This window comes from Zalophus californianus, chromosome 4 (assembly GCF_009762305.2).
Source record: "Zalophus californianus isolate mZalCal1 chromosome 4, mZalCal1.pri.v2, whole genome shotgun sequence".
Taxonomy (NCBI): Eukaryota; Metazoa; Chordata; class Mammalia; order Carnivora; family Otariidae; genus Zalophus; species Zalophus californianus.
The window spans coordinates 16684672-16700423 of record NC_045598.1 but is presented as its reverse complement, the minus strand read 5'-3'; the positions used below and the strand labels follow the sequence as shown (position 1 = coordinate 16700423).

The 15752-nt window shown below is 54.5% G+C and overlaps 2 protein-coding genes across 4 annotated transcripts; both read right to left on the bottom strand.

Moving 5' to 3' along the window:
- Positions 1–2316: 2316 nt before the first annotated feature.
- Positions 2317–6151, bottom strand: C1QC (complement C1q C chain). 2 transcript variants are annotated; one of them, XM_035727409.1, is made up of 3 exons: positions 5997–6151; positions 5526–5719; positions 2317–3164 (listed from the first exon to the last, which is right to left on the bottom strand). In XM_035727409.1, exons 2-3 carry the CDS (start codon positions 5704–5706, stop codon positions 2608–2610), a joined length of 738 nt encoding a protein of 245 aa, XP_035583302.1. In that variant the 5' UTR covers positions 5707–5719; positions 5997–6151; the 3' UTR covers positions 2317–2607. The 2 variants fall into 2 exon arrangements, with proteins under 2 accessions (XP_035583302.1, XP_035583303.1); XM_035727410.1 differs by having other exon boundaries at positions 5910–6057.
- Positions 6152–9788: 3637 nt separating this feature from the next.
- On the bottom strand, positions 9789–12840 carry C1QA (complement C1q A chain). 2 transcript variants are annotated; one of them, XM_035727417.1, is made up of 3 exons: positions 12702–12840; positions 11623–11792; positions 9789–10594 (listed from the first exon to the last, which is right to left on the bottom strand). In XM_035727417.1, the coding sequence occupies exons 2-3, from the start codon at positions 11783–11785 to the stop codon at positions 10020–10022; spliced, it is 738 nt and encodes a 245-aa protein (XP_035583310.1). In that variant the 5' UTR covers positions 11786–11792; positions 12702–12840; the 3' UTR covers positions 9789–10019. The 2 variants fall into 2 exon arrangements, with proteins under 2 accessions (XP_035583310.1, XP_035583311.1); XM_035727418.1 differs by having other exon boundaries at positions 12706–12815.
- Positions 12841–15752: the final 2912 nt, after the last annotated feature.

Genomic DNA, 15752 nt, shown 5'->3' with positions numbered 1-15752 from the left:
AAAGGCCGCCTGGGCTTCTAATTCTTTGGTGGCTGATGGCAATGAGAAAAGGTGAATTTGAACTTGGGGTTTAAGGAGACGGCTCGAGACTAAGAGCAGGAGGCAGCAGGTAGGGGAGGATGGACATGGGCTTAGGAATCAGCCTCTCCCGAGTTTGAATCCCAGCTTTGCCTTGGTCTAGCTATGTGGCCTCAGGCATATTTACTGGCCTCGGTTTCCCCATATATGAAGGGAAAGCATGGGTTGTGGGGGGCCAGTGAAGTAACCTGGCACATCCAGGGCCCAGCCCTCTGCAGGCCCCCCATGCAAACCTGGGGACAGTGTTATATATATGAAGAGAAGACCAAATTCTTGGAGCCTGCGTGCATGGGAGCCATGCCTGGATCAGGGACCAGGAGTGGAGGGGTCTCTGGGCCTCAGCCTCTGAGTAGGAGTCAGCTAGTGTCTGTATAAAAATCTCTGCCTTGCATCCCTGGCACAGAGGGGAATGATCCCTACCTAGGGTGGGAGAAGAGACATACAACTCAAAATTCTGTGGTCTAAAAGGGATTCCTTGAGGCGTGGGGTGTCCTTTTCTTCTTTTTAATGATTTTATTTCTTTATTTTGTTCGGGGGGGAGGGGCCACAGGAGAGGGAGAGAGAGAGACTGTCAAGCAGACTCAAGCCACCCCTTGGGGTGTCCTATGCTGGTTCATGTCCCACCTCCACTGCCCCTCGCTTGCCCCCCTTCGAAGCCCTCGCCAGGTTCCCCTCAGCCCAGCAGACAAGCTGGCATTTTCGAAGGCCTGTCTCTCCTGACAAAGCGAGAACAACAAGGAAACAATTATGGAAAATAAAAATGGCACAAAAATTGTCGTTTCCAAAGTACAGGTTTCTCATCTGACACCGTGGCCTACATAAACGGTGTATTGATTTTTTAAACAAAAGAGAACTGAGAAAAAAGATGTAGCACTTGAGGCGCTGCTGGGCAAACTGCTAAGTGGCTGATGGAGGACAGCCGTGAGGAGTGGCCCCGTGACCTGGCCCTGTCCCTGCCAGAGGCACCCCCTGACCCAGCCAGGGTTCCTAGGCCCTTGCCTCTGTTCCCACTCTGTGAGTACATGCGTGTGTGTGCGTGTGTGTGCACACATGATTTTGTTGCACCACCAGATTTGGGAACCTGGGCTCTAAAAAGTCACCTAGTTTGTGATCCAAGGCTCTGGAGGGCACTGCGGGGACACACATGGGAGAATCAGGGAAGGCTTCGTGGAGGAGGTGATCTTTGTGTTGACCCCTGACAGCTGAGTGTGTATTATCCAGGTGGATGGAGGACTAGTGTGAGCAGGGTGAGGGCTCTGCAGGATGAAGAAACAACATGGCAAAGGCAGGAGGGTGTGGACTGGCTCCTTTCACGAACAAAGGAGCCAGAGTGGGTGGAGCTGGTGGCGGGCTGCTGTGGCAGCCCCGGTGGGTCAGTGCCTCTGTGAGCTCCGCGGGGTCTCGTGGAAACAGGCTGAGATCTCAGCGAGGCCGGGGCAGGTTCTCCTTGGGTCTCTGTGGGCTCTGAGGCCGGATGGGCAGTCTGCCCAGGAAAGTTACACTTTTTATCTTTTTTGAACCTGAACTGTCAACCCTTCTCAGGGTCACCACAATGAAAGGGCTGTGGCTAGTGTCGGGCCTCCTGGTCCTCCAACAAGGATCATGCCAGCCGGGCCCAACCATCAGGAGCCTTGTGTGGAAGCCTGACATCCTCGGGGCAGCACTCGTTTTCGTTGAGTGCCTGGGGGCTCCCAGAGTCTGACAGTTATTTGGGGTGAATCAGACAACCGGGGACACAGATTCTCTCTCTCTTACTGGCTCATGCCCATCTCACTCATTCATTTACTCTGCTTTTAGTCACTCATTTGCCCAGTATTCATTCATTCATTCGCTCCAACTAACTCATTAATTCGGCACAAATCCACTGCACATCTGTTCTTGGTCTACATTGGGCTTACCTGAGCCCAAACTCCTCCTGTGACAGGTGCAGCCACAATTCAACATAGGTCTGGGAATTCAAACACTCCTGTTTACCTGTGAGCATGGATAACTTTAATGACAGTAGCACCTCTCACCCAAATAAGTGACAGCAGATAGCCCATTGGGAACCTCTTGCAGCCTTCCATCACACTCTCCCAAATGGCCACAGGACGCTGAGTGTCTCAACATTGGCACCAACCCTTACTGAGCACCAGCTAGAGGCTCTGTCTAAATCTAGAGCCTGCAGATGGCTGCGGCAGGTGCAAAGCTGAGGATGAAGAGGCCCGCTTCTTCGAGAACTTGGCAGTGAGAAGCCTGAACCGTGCATATTTATCAATTTATTTATTTATTTATTTCTCTATGTCCTTGCCTTTCCCAAGACTTGGTGGGTGGCGGGAACCATTGACAGTATTAGAAGGTGTTGGTTAAGTCTCAAAGCAGTGGCTCCTGAAGGAGCTCAGAGGAGGGAGAGAATGTGGGGCACGGGGTCAGGGCGGGCTTCCTGGAGGAGGAGTCCATCAGGCGGGGAGAATGGCCCGAGCACAGCGGTTCTTGCAGGGAAGCTGAGGGAGGCGGGACGGCCCTGGGGCTGGAACAGGCCTGACCGCCCTAGTCAGGAAAGAGCAGGAAGCCGGAGAAGACGCTGTCAGAGCCTTCGGTGCCCACCATGCCGTTGTAGTCATTGACGGCCAGCCACACCTGTTCGCCCACCGGCAGCCGCAGCAGCACACCGCCCGAGCTGACCTGCTTGCTGTTGGACATGTGGTCACAGAAGGTGGTCACCTTGGCGCCACTCTGGTACAGGTGCACGCACAGGTTGGCCGTCTGCGACGTGTGGTACACGAAGTAGTAAAGCCCAGGGACTTTGCAGGTGAACTTGCCGGTGCTGGTATCATAATCCCCCTGTGGGTTGGTGATGACTGTGTTGAACTTGACCAGGCTGTTGGGCCTGGGGTGCTCAGCCGTCTGCCGTGTGACTGTGAACACGGACTGGTGCTTCTGCTTGTACCTGCCCTCCTCGCCTGGCTCCCCTGGGGGTCCTATGAGACCGGGAACCCCTGGCATCCCAGAGGTTCCCATGGGGCCATTCTTCCCGGGAAAGCCAGGTGTGCCGGGTTCTCCCTTCCGACCCTTGGGTCCTCGTGTTCCAGGGATAGCTGGGATTCCTGGGGAGAGAGCAGGTGGGAAGGAGGTGATGGGGCAGGGGGCAGCGACCCCGGGGGTGTCCTCCAGGGCACATAACACCAGAGTTTAGCCTCTGGAACCTCCTTCCCCAGGTGGACTATCACCTGGAGTCCTGCCTCCCTACGGACTTGCCCTCTGACCGTGGCTACGGTGCCCCCCTGTCGGTCGGCCTCAGTTTCCACATGTATGATGGAGAGGGTAGGCCTAACCAGCATCAGCACGTGTCGGAGCGCGTTCTAACACGATTTTGTAGCACGTGTAGATTTGTGTAACCAACCCCTTCCCTGCAAACAAATGGACCTATAATTTTGTATTATTTTTTTTAAAAGAGGGCCCTCAACATTTTATAAGCTTCAGAACTCCGCAGAACTTGTGTCCGTTCCTGAGACGGAACCACCCCGGACCAGCTTAGCATGCGGGAAGCACTGGATGGAGCCAAACGGAAACTGCCCCACTAAGGGGGTTGTTGTCTCCCCTGGCCCCATTCAGCCGCCCGGAGCCCCTTATGACACCTGGGCTGGTTCCACTTCTCTCATGGTACAGATGAGGAAACTGAGGCTGGAGACTCACTCAAGGCCAAGCAGCCAGGAGGAGGTGGAGTCAAGATTGGAAAGTCAAGTCTGTCTGAGTCCTAGTCAGAGCGTGTGATTTTTGTGACAGCCCTGATTCTCTGAGCCTCTGTGAGATTTTTCTCCCCTTGTCCAAACCGTACTCATCTTTTAGGGCCGGGCTCTCGTCTCCTCTTCCCGGAAGCCCGCTCTGGCCAAGCCTACCAGCCTCATGGCTGCTTCCTCCTTTGACTTCCTTACGGTTGGCTTTCTGTGCCGACCTATTTGTGACAGATCCTCCCTCTATGGTTGTGTGAGCCTTTTAGGTCCTGGGGTTAGGAGAGGGGGACCAGGATCCAACAGACCTAGGCGAAAGCCGCCTGACCCTGGGCAGGTGACCTCCCCTCCCCGAGCTTCTGCGTGACTAACTGAGGAAAGGGTGTAATAGAACGGATTCCAGAGAGCTGCTGGGAGCTTGGAGTGGGAGAGTGAGCGTTCCAGGCACCGCATAGGAAGTGCTCAGGAAGGTCAGCTCCTGGTGAGGCCTGCAAGGTGTGCAGGGCCTTGTCTCATCCCTCAGGATAGCTTCCAGCAACTGATTGGGAGGGGGAGGACATGCCATGGGGAGGGGCCTGACAGGCAGTGGGGAGGGTAGTGGCTAAAACATACGCCGAGCATTTGGAACCATGCCTGGCATATAGTAGGAGCTCGATAATTGGTTGCCATCGGCCACCCTAGGCCACGAGATGGCCAGAGGCAGCTGTGCAGTCTACGTTCTCGAAAAATGGCAGACCTGGGGGCCTCATTTGGCTAACCCTGAATCAGAGAATTCCTTCTGGAATGTTGGCAAAATTCCATTCTAGTGCCAGGAGTGAAGATGACAGTGGGGAAATTCCTAAGGACATTCCTCATCCCTGGCCTGCCCCCGCCCCCCGCCTCTGCCGCCCCCCATCACCTCTGTCCAACCACACCCCAGTCTCACCCACACTGGCTCCAGACACACCTGCATCCCAGATATGCACCTTCTGACCGAGAAGGCGCCCCCAGACTCCAGCGCTTGCCCAGCACCCACGCCCCCTCACATCTTCAGCCCCTTTTGCTCACGCTAGGGCTTGCCCATCATTCTGCAATCCTGACTTCTCACTCCCCGTGCCCCCAACTAGGGGGACGGAGGTGAGCACAGATCCGATAAAAACAATAACAGCTATAACATGCATAGGCTCTGCCACCCTGAGACCTTACCATGTTCGCGGTGCTGTTTTACATTTCAACTTGTTTAATCATCCCAGCACCCCTATGCACTAGGTACGACCATCTCCCCATTTGACAGATGAGGACACTGAGGCACTTCACGCAGGGAAGTGGTAGGGCTGGGATTTGAACCCTGGCCATCTGTGTGTTGTGGACACTCAATGTGTGGGCCCCACCCCCCAGAAGTCCATGCTGCAGGGCAGGGGGTAGAGGGGCTGTAATCAAAGAGCACAGCGCTTTAGAGTTTGCCAAAGGTCTTCAGAATCATCTCCTGTGATCCTCCCTGCCCCGTCCTGGGACAGGTGCTCTTGTTCGCTCCCTGGTGTCAGATGAGACCCTGAGGCACAAAATTGGGGAACAGGGAGAACCGAGCCCTGGGCTCTGAGAAGAAATGGGCTACACCTGCCAGGAAAGCGGGACTCTGCTCTGGGAGTCTTGCCAACAGGTTGCTGTCCTCCTCCCCCCAGCTTAGCCTCGGACGGACACTTTGCCCGCTGCCCCCAGGCCTCAGGTAACCCCTCCCCAGCAGGCCGGCAGACTCACCTGGCTCACCCTTGGGCCCCGGCCATCCATCGTATCCATCCTTCCCGGGGGCCCCTGGTAGGCCCGGCATCCCAGGGATCCCGTAGCAGCCTGTGCTGGCCTGGCCCCCAAGTGGCAACGCCAGCAGGAGCAGCATCAGGTTTAGTCCAAGGCGGGGCCAGGAGCTGGACCCCATGTCCATCCTGGGGAAGGATCTGGGTGGGGAGAGAGCCGAGTTCACTCTCTTGCTCCCCAGGCCGGTCCTTCTCAGCCCTCTGGAGCCTACCTCCCTCCCCAGGCCCCTTGCCCCTTGGGGTCTGGGACTGCAGGATGGATGGGAGATGAGACCTCTTCTCTGAGCCCAGGTCCTTAGCTCTCAGCAACGGGGACCCTCCTTCCCCTTACCAATCAAGTTGTCCCCATGTTTCAGGGAGGCGGCAGGGGGAAGCTGCCATTTGCCCTCGCCTGGGGGGTGGGGGTTCCTGGCCTCACCTGAGGTGGCAGGATTCTGGTCTGGTCACAGAGATGTCCTCAAATCTGCTTCCCCTCTCCGGGGCAGGAGGACACCGCGTCAGAGTAGACACAGCGAGGAGGGCCCACAGCAGGCTGGGCGGCCCCCTCCCCTCTGCTCACCCTGCCCCCAATCCCACATCCCCTTTCCCATAATTTGTCCTGACTCAATACTTTCTTTTGGGTACTGAGCCCAGCTGACCACAGCGATGCCCCTGCGTTCCCCATCCTAGGGTCATGCGTGTCTGAAATGAGGAAATGTCCACTGCCCCGGATCTGCCGGAGGGAGTGTGTGTGTGTGTGTGTGTGTGTGTGTGTGTGTCCAATTCAGCCCATCCCCATTTGTTGGCATTTACTGTGCCTGAGACAGCTGTTTTACAATGTCCCTAGGAGGAAGTTATAACCCCCTTTGCAGATGAAGAAACTGAGTCTCGGGGTGAAAGCCCTTACCAAAAATCACGTGTAAATGGTTTCTTAAGGTCCAAAGCCTTGCTCTGGCCCCTCTGCCTAGCTGCTCCCAGAAACAAGCCTCACACGCACTTGTCAAGTGGCAGGCTTTATTCTAGAATCTTCCATTTGCCCCCCTCATTTGTTACACTTGGGAGTGGACACCCAGGATGGGCAAGCCTCGACAGCAGGCAGCCTGCTGTGGTGGATAGACTCTTGCTATGGAGTCAGTGGCCTCAGATCTTCTTCTGGCCCTGCCACTCCCTTGCTCTGAGGCCCTCCGCAAACCACTCTAGGCTTCAGTCTTCCCATCTGTATACTGGGTGGTGGGGGAGGCCCAGGCTTTGCACATGGGTGCCTCTTCCTTTGCCGAGGCCCCTGATGATCCATCCCTGGCACTCCTGCATCTGGTCTTGGAGTCTGTGATGGTTGGTGCAGGGTTGGGGGCTGGGGCCAGGCTGGCAGAGGCGGGAGAGGCTCCTCTCCTTTCTTCCTCTTCTGCTCCTATGACATTCTGAGGAGGAAGGGGCTGTTGAGCAATTGAGGGTTCCAACCCTGACCCCCCACCTGCCACCGATGTCCCTCAGGGTGAGGCCTTCGACCTCGCTGAGCATCGGTTCCTCCTCCGTATTTGGGGGGTTCCAATCGCTCCCACGCAGGGCAGTGGTGAGGACCCAGGGTATGAGGCATGCGCAGTCCTTAGCTTGGAGCATGAGTTCACAGCTCCGCCCCTGCCCCACCAAGTGACCCTTAGGGCCTCGGTCTCCCCATCTGTCCCTCTACCCTGTGGCCCAGGGTTGCAGAGTGTGGGCTGAGAGTAAGGATGTGAATGAACTTGACCTCAGAAGTCCCCAGCAGGTGGAGGGCTGGGAAGAGCAAAAACTAGACACAGCCTTGGTGGGGGACCCCATCTTCCGTTCTCAGCTTGTTTGCGCCTGGGTCTGTGTTGTCCAGCAGGTGGCAGCCTCGGCCCACGCTCAGCCTGCCTTGCCCCGCAGCCAGGCTCTGGCTCCGCCTGAGCCTGTTCCCCTCCTCCAGGCCTGACCGGCGATTTGCCTCAGGGAGGCTGGGTGGGTGGGGGAGGGGGGTGCATCTGGGTGGAGTTTAGGATAAGGAGCAACGGACGCTCCCTGCACTCACGTTTCTCTAGCTTGGTCTCTCCCACCACTTACAGGGGCTGCACTCCTGACATCTTTGCAATGAAAAGGAGCTCCCCACTTTGGGGTCAGGCAGAGCTGGTTCAAATCTAGGTCCTGCCACTCTCTAGCAGTGTGACCATGGGTAGGGATCTCCTTTCTCTGAGCCTCAGTTAAGAGGGATTGCTGAGATTCAGTGCATCAGTGGCTATGAAATGTCCAGCACATCGTGGGTGCTCAAAGATGTTTCATTTCCTGGGCCACAGGAGCGTGTATTCTGGGCAGGGAGGCGGAGAGCCGGGGCAGAGCGGAGGCCTGAAGGAGGCAGAGGGGGCCAGAGGAGCCTAGCTTGGACCTGCGGCAGCAGCAGGGTCACCCTCTTCTTCCCGACCCCCAGAAGCTGTTGTTGGGGCAGCCCTGCCCCAGGAGAGGGTCTTGGCAGTCTGTCAGAGGCCTGGGGAGGGGGGAGGTATGGGTTTGTGAGGACTCCCAGGCTGCCTGTGTGTCAGTCAGTAGGTGGGAAAGACCATTCCTGTGGCTCGGAGAATGGCCCAGTGGGAATGCGAGCGTGTGTGAGGGTCAGCAGGTGAGAGAACTGGGGCATTTCTTTTTTTTTTTTTAAGATTTTATTTATTTATTTGAGAGAGAGAGAATGAGAGATAGAGAGCATGAGAGGGAAGAGGGTCAGAGGGAGAAGCAGACTCCCCGCTGAGCAGGGAGCCCGATGTGGGACTCGATCCCGGGACTCCAGGATCATGACCTGAGCCGAAGGCAGTTGCTTAACCATCTGAGCCACCCAGGCGCCCCAGAACCGGGGCATTTCTAAGGCACATGCGTGTTGGAGGGTGAGGAGGACGTGTGCACCTGCTCAGCAGGGGTGTGTCTGGGACACATGTCTTGAGGTTTTGTGTGTGTGTGTGTGTGTGTTTGTGTGTGTGTGTGTGTGTGTGTGTGTGTGTACTTCTGACAGTTTAGGAGAGGCACTTGGGTATCTGAGACAGGGAACCCTGGGTATGACAGCACGTCTACCCCAAGTATGTCTGTGTGTTTGAAGGTGTAACGAGTGTGCGTGTCCAGGGCTGTGCACGGGCATCTGAGGGAGTGGCTTGGGTGTGCGCTGAGGGAGGGGATCACTGTGCCGTGTTTCAGTGGGGAGTCGGCAGATCTCAGTCCGGGAATGTGGGTCCACATGCATCTTGCGGGAGACGAGTGTGCATGTGTAGTGTGTGGGTGTGTGGTGTGTGTACAGGGCACAAATGGTTTCCTTTGGGAAAATGCACAGGGCATTAGACATCCTCAGGACTGAACTCCCGGGCTCCTTATTGTCTTCACATTCAAAGGACATGGTGGGGCTTCTTGCCTCTGAGCAGCTCTGGACAGGCTAAGTGGGACCTTGGGAATATTCACCATGAGCACTCCAGACCTTTTCAGTCCCAGCCCAGGAGGGGTGCCCAGCCCAGGAGGGAGGCAGCCTCAGTCTCCATGCCTGCTCAGGGGGAAGCCCAGGGCTGGACTCAGGAAACCTGGCTTTGGGGAGGACTGCTGGCTGCCCTTGGGCCAACTGCTCCCCGCCATCTCTGAGTCTTGCCCATGTTTTGCTGGTTCAGGGTTGAAAAGCAGGTGTCACTTGTCAGGCATGTGGCTATGGAGGCTGGCAAGGGTCACAGTTACACACACACAGGCTTGGTTACCAGTAAGATCCGGCTTCAAATCCCAACTCCTCTTCTTTATCACTGACCTTGGGCTTTATGTCCACCCCCACGCTCCAGCCTGTTTCATTATCTGGAAAGTAGGGTCGTGATACCCGCCTCACCCCTCAGCTGTACAGATTAAAAAAATACAGTAATAGCTCAAACTTCCATAACCCTTACTAAGAATCAGGCACAGCTCTGCAGTTTTCACGTATTAAGTCATTCATCCTCCCAACAAGTCTTTGAAGGAAGTGCCATTGTTATTCCCGTTTTACAGATAAGGACACTGAGTTCCCTGAAGTTATATCATACACACACGGTTGGCCAACTGGTAAGTGGTGACCCTCGGATTTGAACCCAGGCCGATGAGGCTCCCAGGACCTGCTAAATACATGTTGTAAAATACAAAATATGGGCCTGCCTTGTAAGCACTCAACGATTGTCATTCTCATGCTCCCTCCCAGCGTCCAGCGTAGCAACCGAACCTCAGACTCAGCACACATGGACTCAGGTGTTTATTCTAGAAAGAATTCTAAGAAATCCATCTTCTTACAGTGTGCAGTGGGCAGTAAGTTCTCGGGGCCCCGGGAGCCAGCCCTCTCCCTCAGACAGCTAAAGCAACAGCACCCCCATATAGAGGAGACCATAGAAACCAGAGAGGTGGAGGGAGTGGGCCAGAGTCACACAGCAGGAAGCACGTGCGGCCAGGGGCGGGAGGGTCCTTCCCGGTCTCAGATGGACGGGAAGATGAGGAAGCCACTGAAGACGCTATCTGCCTCAGCACCCTGGTAAATGCGGCCCTTGGCGGGGTCTTTTTCAATCCAGACCTGGTCCCCTCGCTGTAGCTGGAGAACCATACCCCCGGACACCACCTGGAAAATTCCCTTGCTGTTGGTGTCACAGAAGCCCAAGGAGCGCCGGAACGGGCCCCTCCCAGACGACACGATGGACAGGCAGATGTCCCACTTGGACACCACCTGGAAAGTGAAGTAATAGTAGCCGGGCACAGCGCAGAGGAACCGGCCCGTGTGGTTCTGGTACGGGCCTTCCTGGTTGGTGATGACCTTGTCGAAGATGACCACATTGCCACCCATTGGTGGGTTCCGCCTTATGGCTGAGAAGGCCGGCCGTGGCTGGTCCTTGATGTTTCCTGGGTTGCCCTTGATGCCTTTCGGTCCTGGGAAGCCAGGGAGCCCCAGGGGGCCACTGGGCCCAGGGAAACCCATGTTGCCAGGGCTTCCCGGGGGCCCAGGGTTCCCCTGGTCTCCTTTAAGGCCTTGGATGCCCGTCCGCATGCCAGGAGCCCCTGTGGGGAGAAAGGCCAGATCTGGAGGGGAAGCCCAGTGTCCACCCGTCCTCAGGGAGGTAGCTGGGGCTCTTGGCTGCTGTGGGATAGAGCATGGGGGAGTGCCTGGGCCTCCAGGACCTCGATTCTGGCTGGCTGTGTGACCTTGGGCAAGTGTTTCAACCTCTGAGCCTCAGCTTTCTTACCGCTAAAGTGGAGAAAAGTGGGAACAGGTACTTGGAAGCTGTCAGGTTCTGGCAAAAACAGGACATGGGCTCCTCCGCTGGGCCCTGCCCAGGGCTGTGTCCTCCACAGCCCGCCAGGCCACTGCCCCTGACTTTTTCAGGTTCGGGACTACATTTAGGACGCGTGGATGCCAATTATTGCAAACGTCTATGCAGATCTTTCTGGTCTGCTCTGGACTGGGAGGCTCAAGGGGACTGAGACTTTCCCTTTCCACTCGGAGCATGCCCTCCTCTCTTTTCCTTCACCCCCAGCCTTTTTTCTAGAATGTGAATTTCTGAAGCTGGAAGGGGCTGGGAATGGGGAAGCAGGGACAGAGTTGGGGGAGGCTGGAAGGAAGCAAAAAGATAGTTGCCATGAATTAATCCTCTCTATGTGCCAGGTGGGTTTATTGTTTCGTTATGCAGACGAGGAAACCGAGGCTTAGAGAGGGTCAGTAACTTGCTCAAGGTCACACAGCAAGATGAGTCTCCTGAGTCTAAAGGCTGGTGCCTTATTCATTCTGGTAACTGAACAACAACCCAGGGCTGGGCACTGCTCCAAGACCTTTCACATTTGTTGCTTGTGGTGGTGCATGAGAAAGAGGACTCAGGCAGGAAGCGGTATATGGAGAGGCCTGGCAGCCTGGGCACATGCCGAGGGAGGAGGTTAGGTTCCCCTTGGCCCCTGGAACCAGGTGCAGAGTGTAGGGGCTTCACGTGGGGGCCCAGGTGGATTCCCGCTTCTTGGTGCCACCCCCAAGCCTGCACCCGGAGGCCGGGCCCAGCCAAGGGATGAGGGGCTGGGGTCTAGAGGGATGGGCTTACCAGGCTCCCCTTGCTCCCCCTTGAGGCCAGGCCGTCCGTCTCGGCCGGGTGGTCCTGCAGCCCCATTCCTCCCATTCGGTGCTTGGCACACATTCTGGGTCACTGTAGAGGCCAGGGATATGGCCAGCACACAGACCACCAGCCAGCCCCACGGGGCCTCCATGATGCCACTATGGAGACATGGGGCAGGGCTAGACCTCACACACTCACACACACCCGTCTCATACGTACACTTGAATCCCACACCTACAGTGATATCTACACATCCGCCCACCACTGAGGCACATACACATCCTCAAAGGCCTTCGATGTCTGCCTTCCACCCAGCTCCAGTGACCCCACACATAAATGAAGAACCAGAAATTTGCACAGACACCCACACACAACTGAGCACACCCACAGAGTTACACACATAGATGCACAAACCTAGCCTCTGATCCCACACCTACGAGCACAGTGAGCAAACTCAAAATCCACTACACACTCCTAGATGCACAAATTGACACCCAAATAGACTCCATCGCTCACTTGGCCAGACACCCACACTCATATACTCCTACAGATGATCAATTCCATTGAACAGATATCTATTGAGCGCCTACTCCTTATTTAATTCACACTCTCTCGCCCAGATGGCAGAGCTGTGCATACACACGGGAATTCACAGCCCCCTGACCCAACACATGTGCTTACTCCCCTGCACACTTGGCCCCTTTCAGCACCCACTGGACCCTCTACGGGACCCCTGTGCTGTGGTTCTAACGCTGCCAGCCTTTCTCCACCTTCTTGTGTTTCGGGGGGGTGGCAAACGCAGGAACTCTGGTTGGAGCGGATGGGTCTATGTCACCACCTCCCACTATCTCCCAAACCCAAGGAATGAAGAAGGCCTCCCCACTCACTTATTCTGGGTCCTGGATCAGGCCCCCCTGCCCCCCCACACCCCGCCAACTCTGTCCTGGCCCAGAACCCCCAGGGCAGAGCTCGCCCTCCCCTGCCTTCGTAGTCTAGCCCCCTAGGCCAGCTCCCTGGGCTCCCTGAACTTCACAGCCCCCTCCCCCCTCCTCGGGCACTGGCCTCACCTGCCTCAGCTGGCGGACAGTTCAGCTGGATGCTCCTGTCCTCCACCCAGGGGCCCAGGGACCGCTGTGGGACACCCAGCAGGGGTGGTGCCTGCCTGGCTATGGCCAAGTTTCACATCCTTTCCTACTTCCCCTTCTCCTTCCCTGAGCCTGCCCCCCCACCCCCGCCCCACCATGCCCCCAGGGCCAGAGGCCTCCCGGAGACAGTTTGAGCAGACCTCAGCAAGACTGGGACACTGGACGCCGCCCCCCACCCCCCCACCCCGCCCCCGACGCACGCACGCATGCAAGCTGGTGTGGGGGCAGGGACAGCAAGGTGGGAGTCTGCAAGGACGGAGGCCGAGGAGGGGGTCCCGGGTGGGATATGAGAACCAGGGAAGCACAGAACATCAGGGCAGATGGAATTTTTTTACAAGTCAGTAACTTGTAAGACTTTTTCACGATTATGAAAGCAACGTGTATTCACTGTCAAAAGCTTGGAAAATACAGAAAAACACAAAGGACAGTGCGGTAGTGATGAGAAGCTTAGTAATCAGCTTTCTAGACCTGCCACTTCCTAGCTGCCCTTGGGAAGTTACTTAACCTCCTGGAGCCTCGGTTTTCTTATACATAAATTGGGAACAACAGATTCTACCTCATTGGAGTATTATAAAGTTTCAGTGACATAATATACATACAAAACACTTGGCATGTGAGGAACACTTCATAATTAGCTTTTATCAAATTTAAAAAACAGCAACAAAAGCCCATGAATGCTACCATCTAGAGAGTTACCCTTTGGCTGGATCATCTAGCCTTACTCACTCTTGCTGACAGGGTGCTCACTACCTGTCGGCCCACCTCACTTCACCAGCTTGGACCCTGAGCACACTTTAGATTTAGCTACTCTGTCTCCCCAGTCTGGAGACTGATATGTTCAGGCCCAGGCTGACCAGGACTTTCTGTTTCTTGCCATGACCATTCCCCGCCCCTCCCCCCCCGCCCTGCCCCCTCCAAGGGAAGAGGAGGAGGGGAAAACTGAAGGCTATTGACATGGACAGATGAAGATGGTCTAGGGCCGGGGTTTTCAAGCTTCTGGGACTCCTTTTTCATTTGCAATCCTGTGTGGCACCCAATATGTATCTGTCAGATAAAAATGGGGGTTCCCTGGATAAGAGTGGGGGCCCAGAACAACTCCTGTCAGCCCCTCTCTTGCTCCCAGGGATTCAGGAGGTTAGGAGAGCTGGAATCTCACAGGCTGTGCGCACATGTAAATCACTGTGTAACCTCGGGCAAGCCACATCATTTCTCTGGACCTCAGTTTCTTTATCTGTAAAATGGGGATGATATAGCCTCCTCATTGGGCTACTGAGGGATTCTAGGGTGAAGTTTATACTGTCAAACACCACATTAAAATAAGTCATCATTATGAATAATATCTGTGTGACCTTGGGCAAGTTACCTAACCAGTCCGAGCCTCACCCCCATCTCTCAAGGTGAGGGAGTGGTGGGAAGCAGTAAGTTTGTGCCCTGTAACACCCCTGCCAGCACCCATCTTCTCTGACTGCAGCATGTCAGTCTTGCTTCCCTGCAAGAGGAGTTAGAAACATCACGTGTTGGAGCCAGAAAGGCCAGCCTGATGGCTCCCATTTCACAGCTGAGGAAACTAAAGACCAGAGACAGCAATACTTGCCCAAGGTCACAAAGAAAAGTGGGAGAGTCAGCATGAGGAAAAACCAAATACTATGAAAAGCTTCTCAAAGTATAGTTTTCAAAATTTTGAATACACCATTCTTACAGAAATATAGAGTAAGCACATGTGAATTTTTTGTGTGTAGCTTATTAATGAAGGAACCAGCAGGATGACAAAGTTAGTTCAATGAAGGATATGAGAAGAAACATTTATATGTACCTATATATAGAGAGAGGAGAGAGATTTAGTAAAGACAAAAACAACAATAACCCCAAAACTAGAATTCTGGAATATTCATAAGACTGCTAAGTTAGATGCAAAACTGGTGAATGTTTATAGGGCAATAAAATCATAATGTTGGGGGTTATCTTCTTTATTATCATTTGCATGATTTCTCTACCAGACAAAAATAATTTGTAACTTATCAGTTTTCTACCAGCTAACAGCGATCTTTACAGAGCCTGGGCCCTGGTCAATAGCAAATAATAAGTCAAGCAAAGTGACATTCCCCTAGAGTGTCAGATGACCCTTAGAAGGGCTTGTTAGACAATGTTTTAATTTGACTTTGAAAGGACACCGGTTATCTATTTGCCTTATTTCCAAGTATTGGATGATTTTACTTATCAGGCTGTTGCAAGAGTATAAACATTTCCAAAAAAATAAAAGCCATCGATAGTAATGAACGTATCAGTGTGAAAGTAAATGGGTCAGCGATAGCCCTGTGAATGTCACATCAGAGACACCTTCAGTCAGAAGGGATGGATGGTGTTCTTCCTTTTCCTCCAGAGCTTGGACTCCTGGAGGGGAGAAGTGGGGTTGGGGGAAGTGGGGGAGGTGGGGGGATGAGAGGCCCTGTAATACCTGTAGGGTCATGATCCATGAGGCCCAGGTGTGGTTAGGAGTCTAAGCAAAGACCAAAAAACAATTTTTAAATCACTCAGATTCTTTATGGTGGAGTCACATGTCACCCAAGGGTTGGGTTCCAAAAATCAGCATATTAGGCAAAAATTGTAAATGGCCAGTATTACCACTGGGAAAAAAAGAATCTTAGGAAAGTGCCATGTTGGAGGCCATATTATCACTTCGCTATAGTCCTGTGCTATCAGTTTTGGCTTTGACGTTCGAACAGAGTTCTCTTTCTTCAGTAAGGTAGCAATTGGCAATGGATATCCCCCTCACCCCCCAAAACAGGAACGGAATCTGGAAAGACTGGGATCATGCACTGCTGAGATGTTTAGACCATGAGAGCCTCATGGGATGAGAGGCAGACTTGGGGAAGACAGGTCCATTCAGCGCTCCCTGTCCATGCTCACTCCAGAAATAGGCTTCTTGAGGGTCTAGAGTGATGGCAGCATCCCCTACCTTCTTGAAATTGGTAT

Bases quoted from the DNA above. Each gene is read 5' to 3' on its own strand.
- C1QC (XM_035727409.1), bottom strand. From the start codon at position 5,706: ATGGACATGGGGTCCAGCTCCTGGCCCCGCCTTGGACTAAACCTGATG. The intron at 3,165-5,525 runs GTGAGTCTGCCG...CTCTCTCCCCAG, and splicing joins GGGGCCCAAGGGTGAGCCAG to GAATCCCAGCTATCCCTGGA.
- C1QA (XM_035727417.1), bottom strand. From the start codon at position 11,785: ATGGAGGCCCCGTGGGGCTGGCTGGTGGTCTGTGTGCTGGCCATATCC. The intron at 10,595-11,622 runs GTAAGCCCATCC...TTCTCCCCACAG, and splicing joins GGGGGAGCAAGGGGAGCCTG to GGGCTCCTGGCATGCGGACG.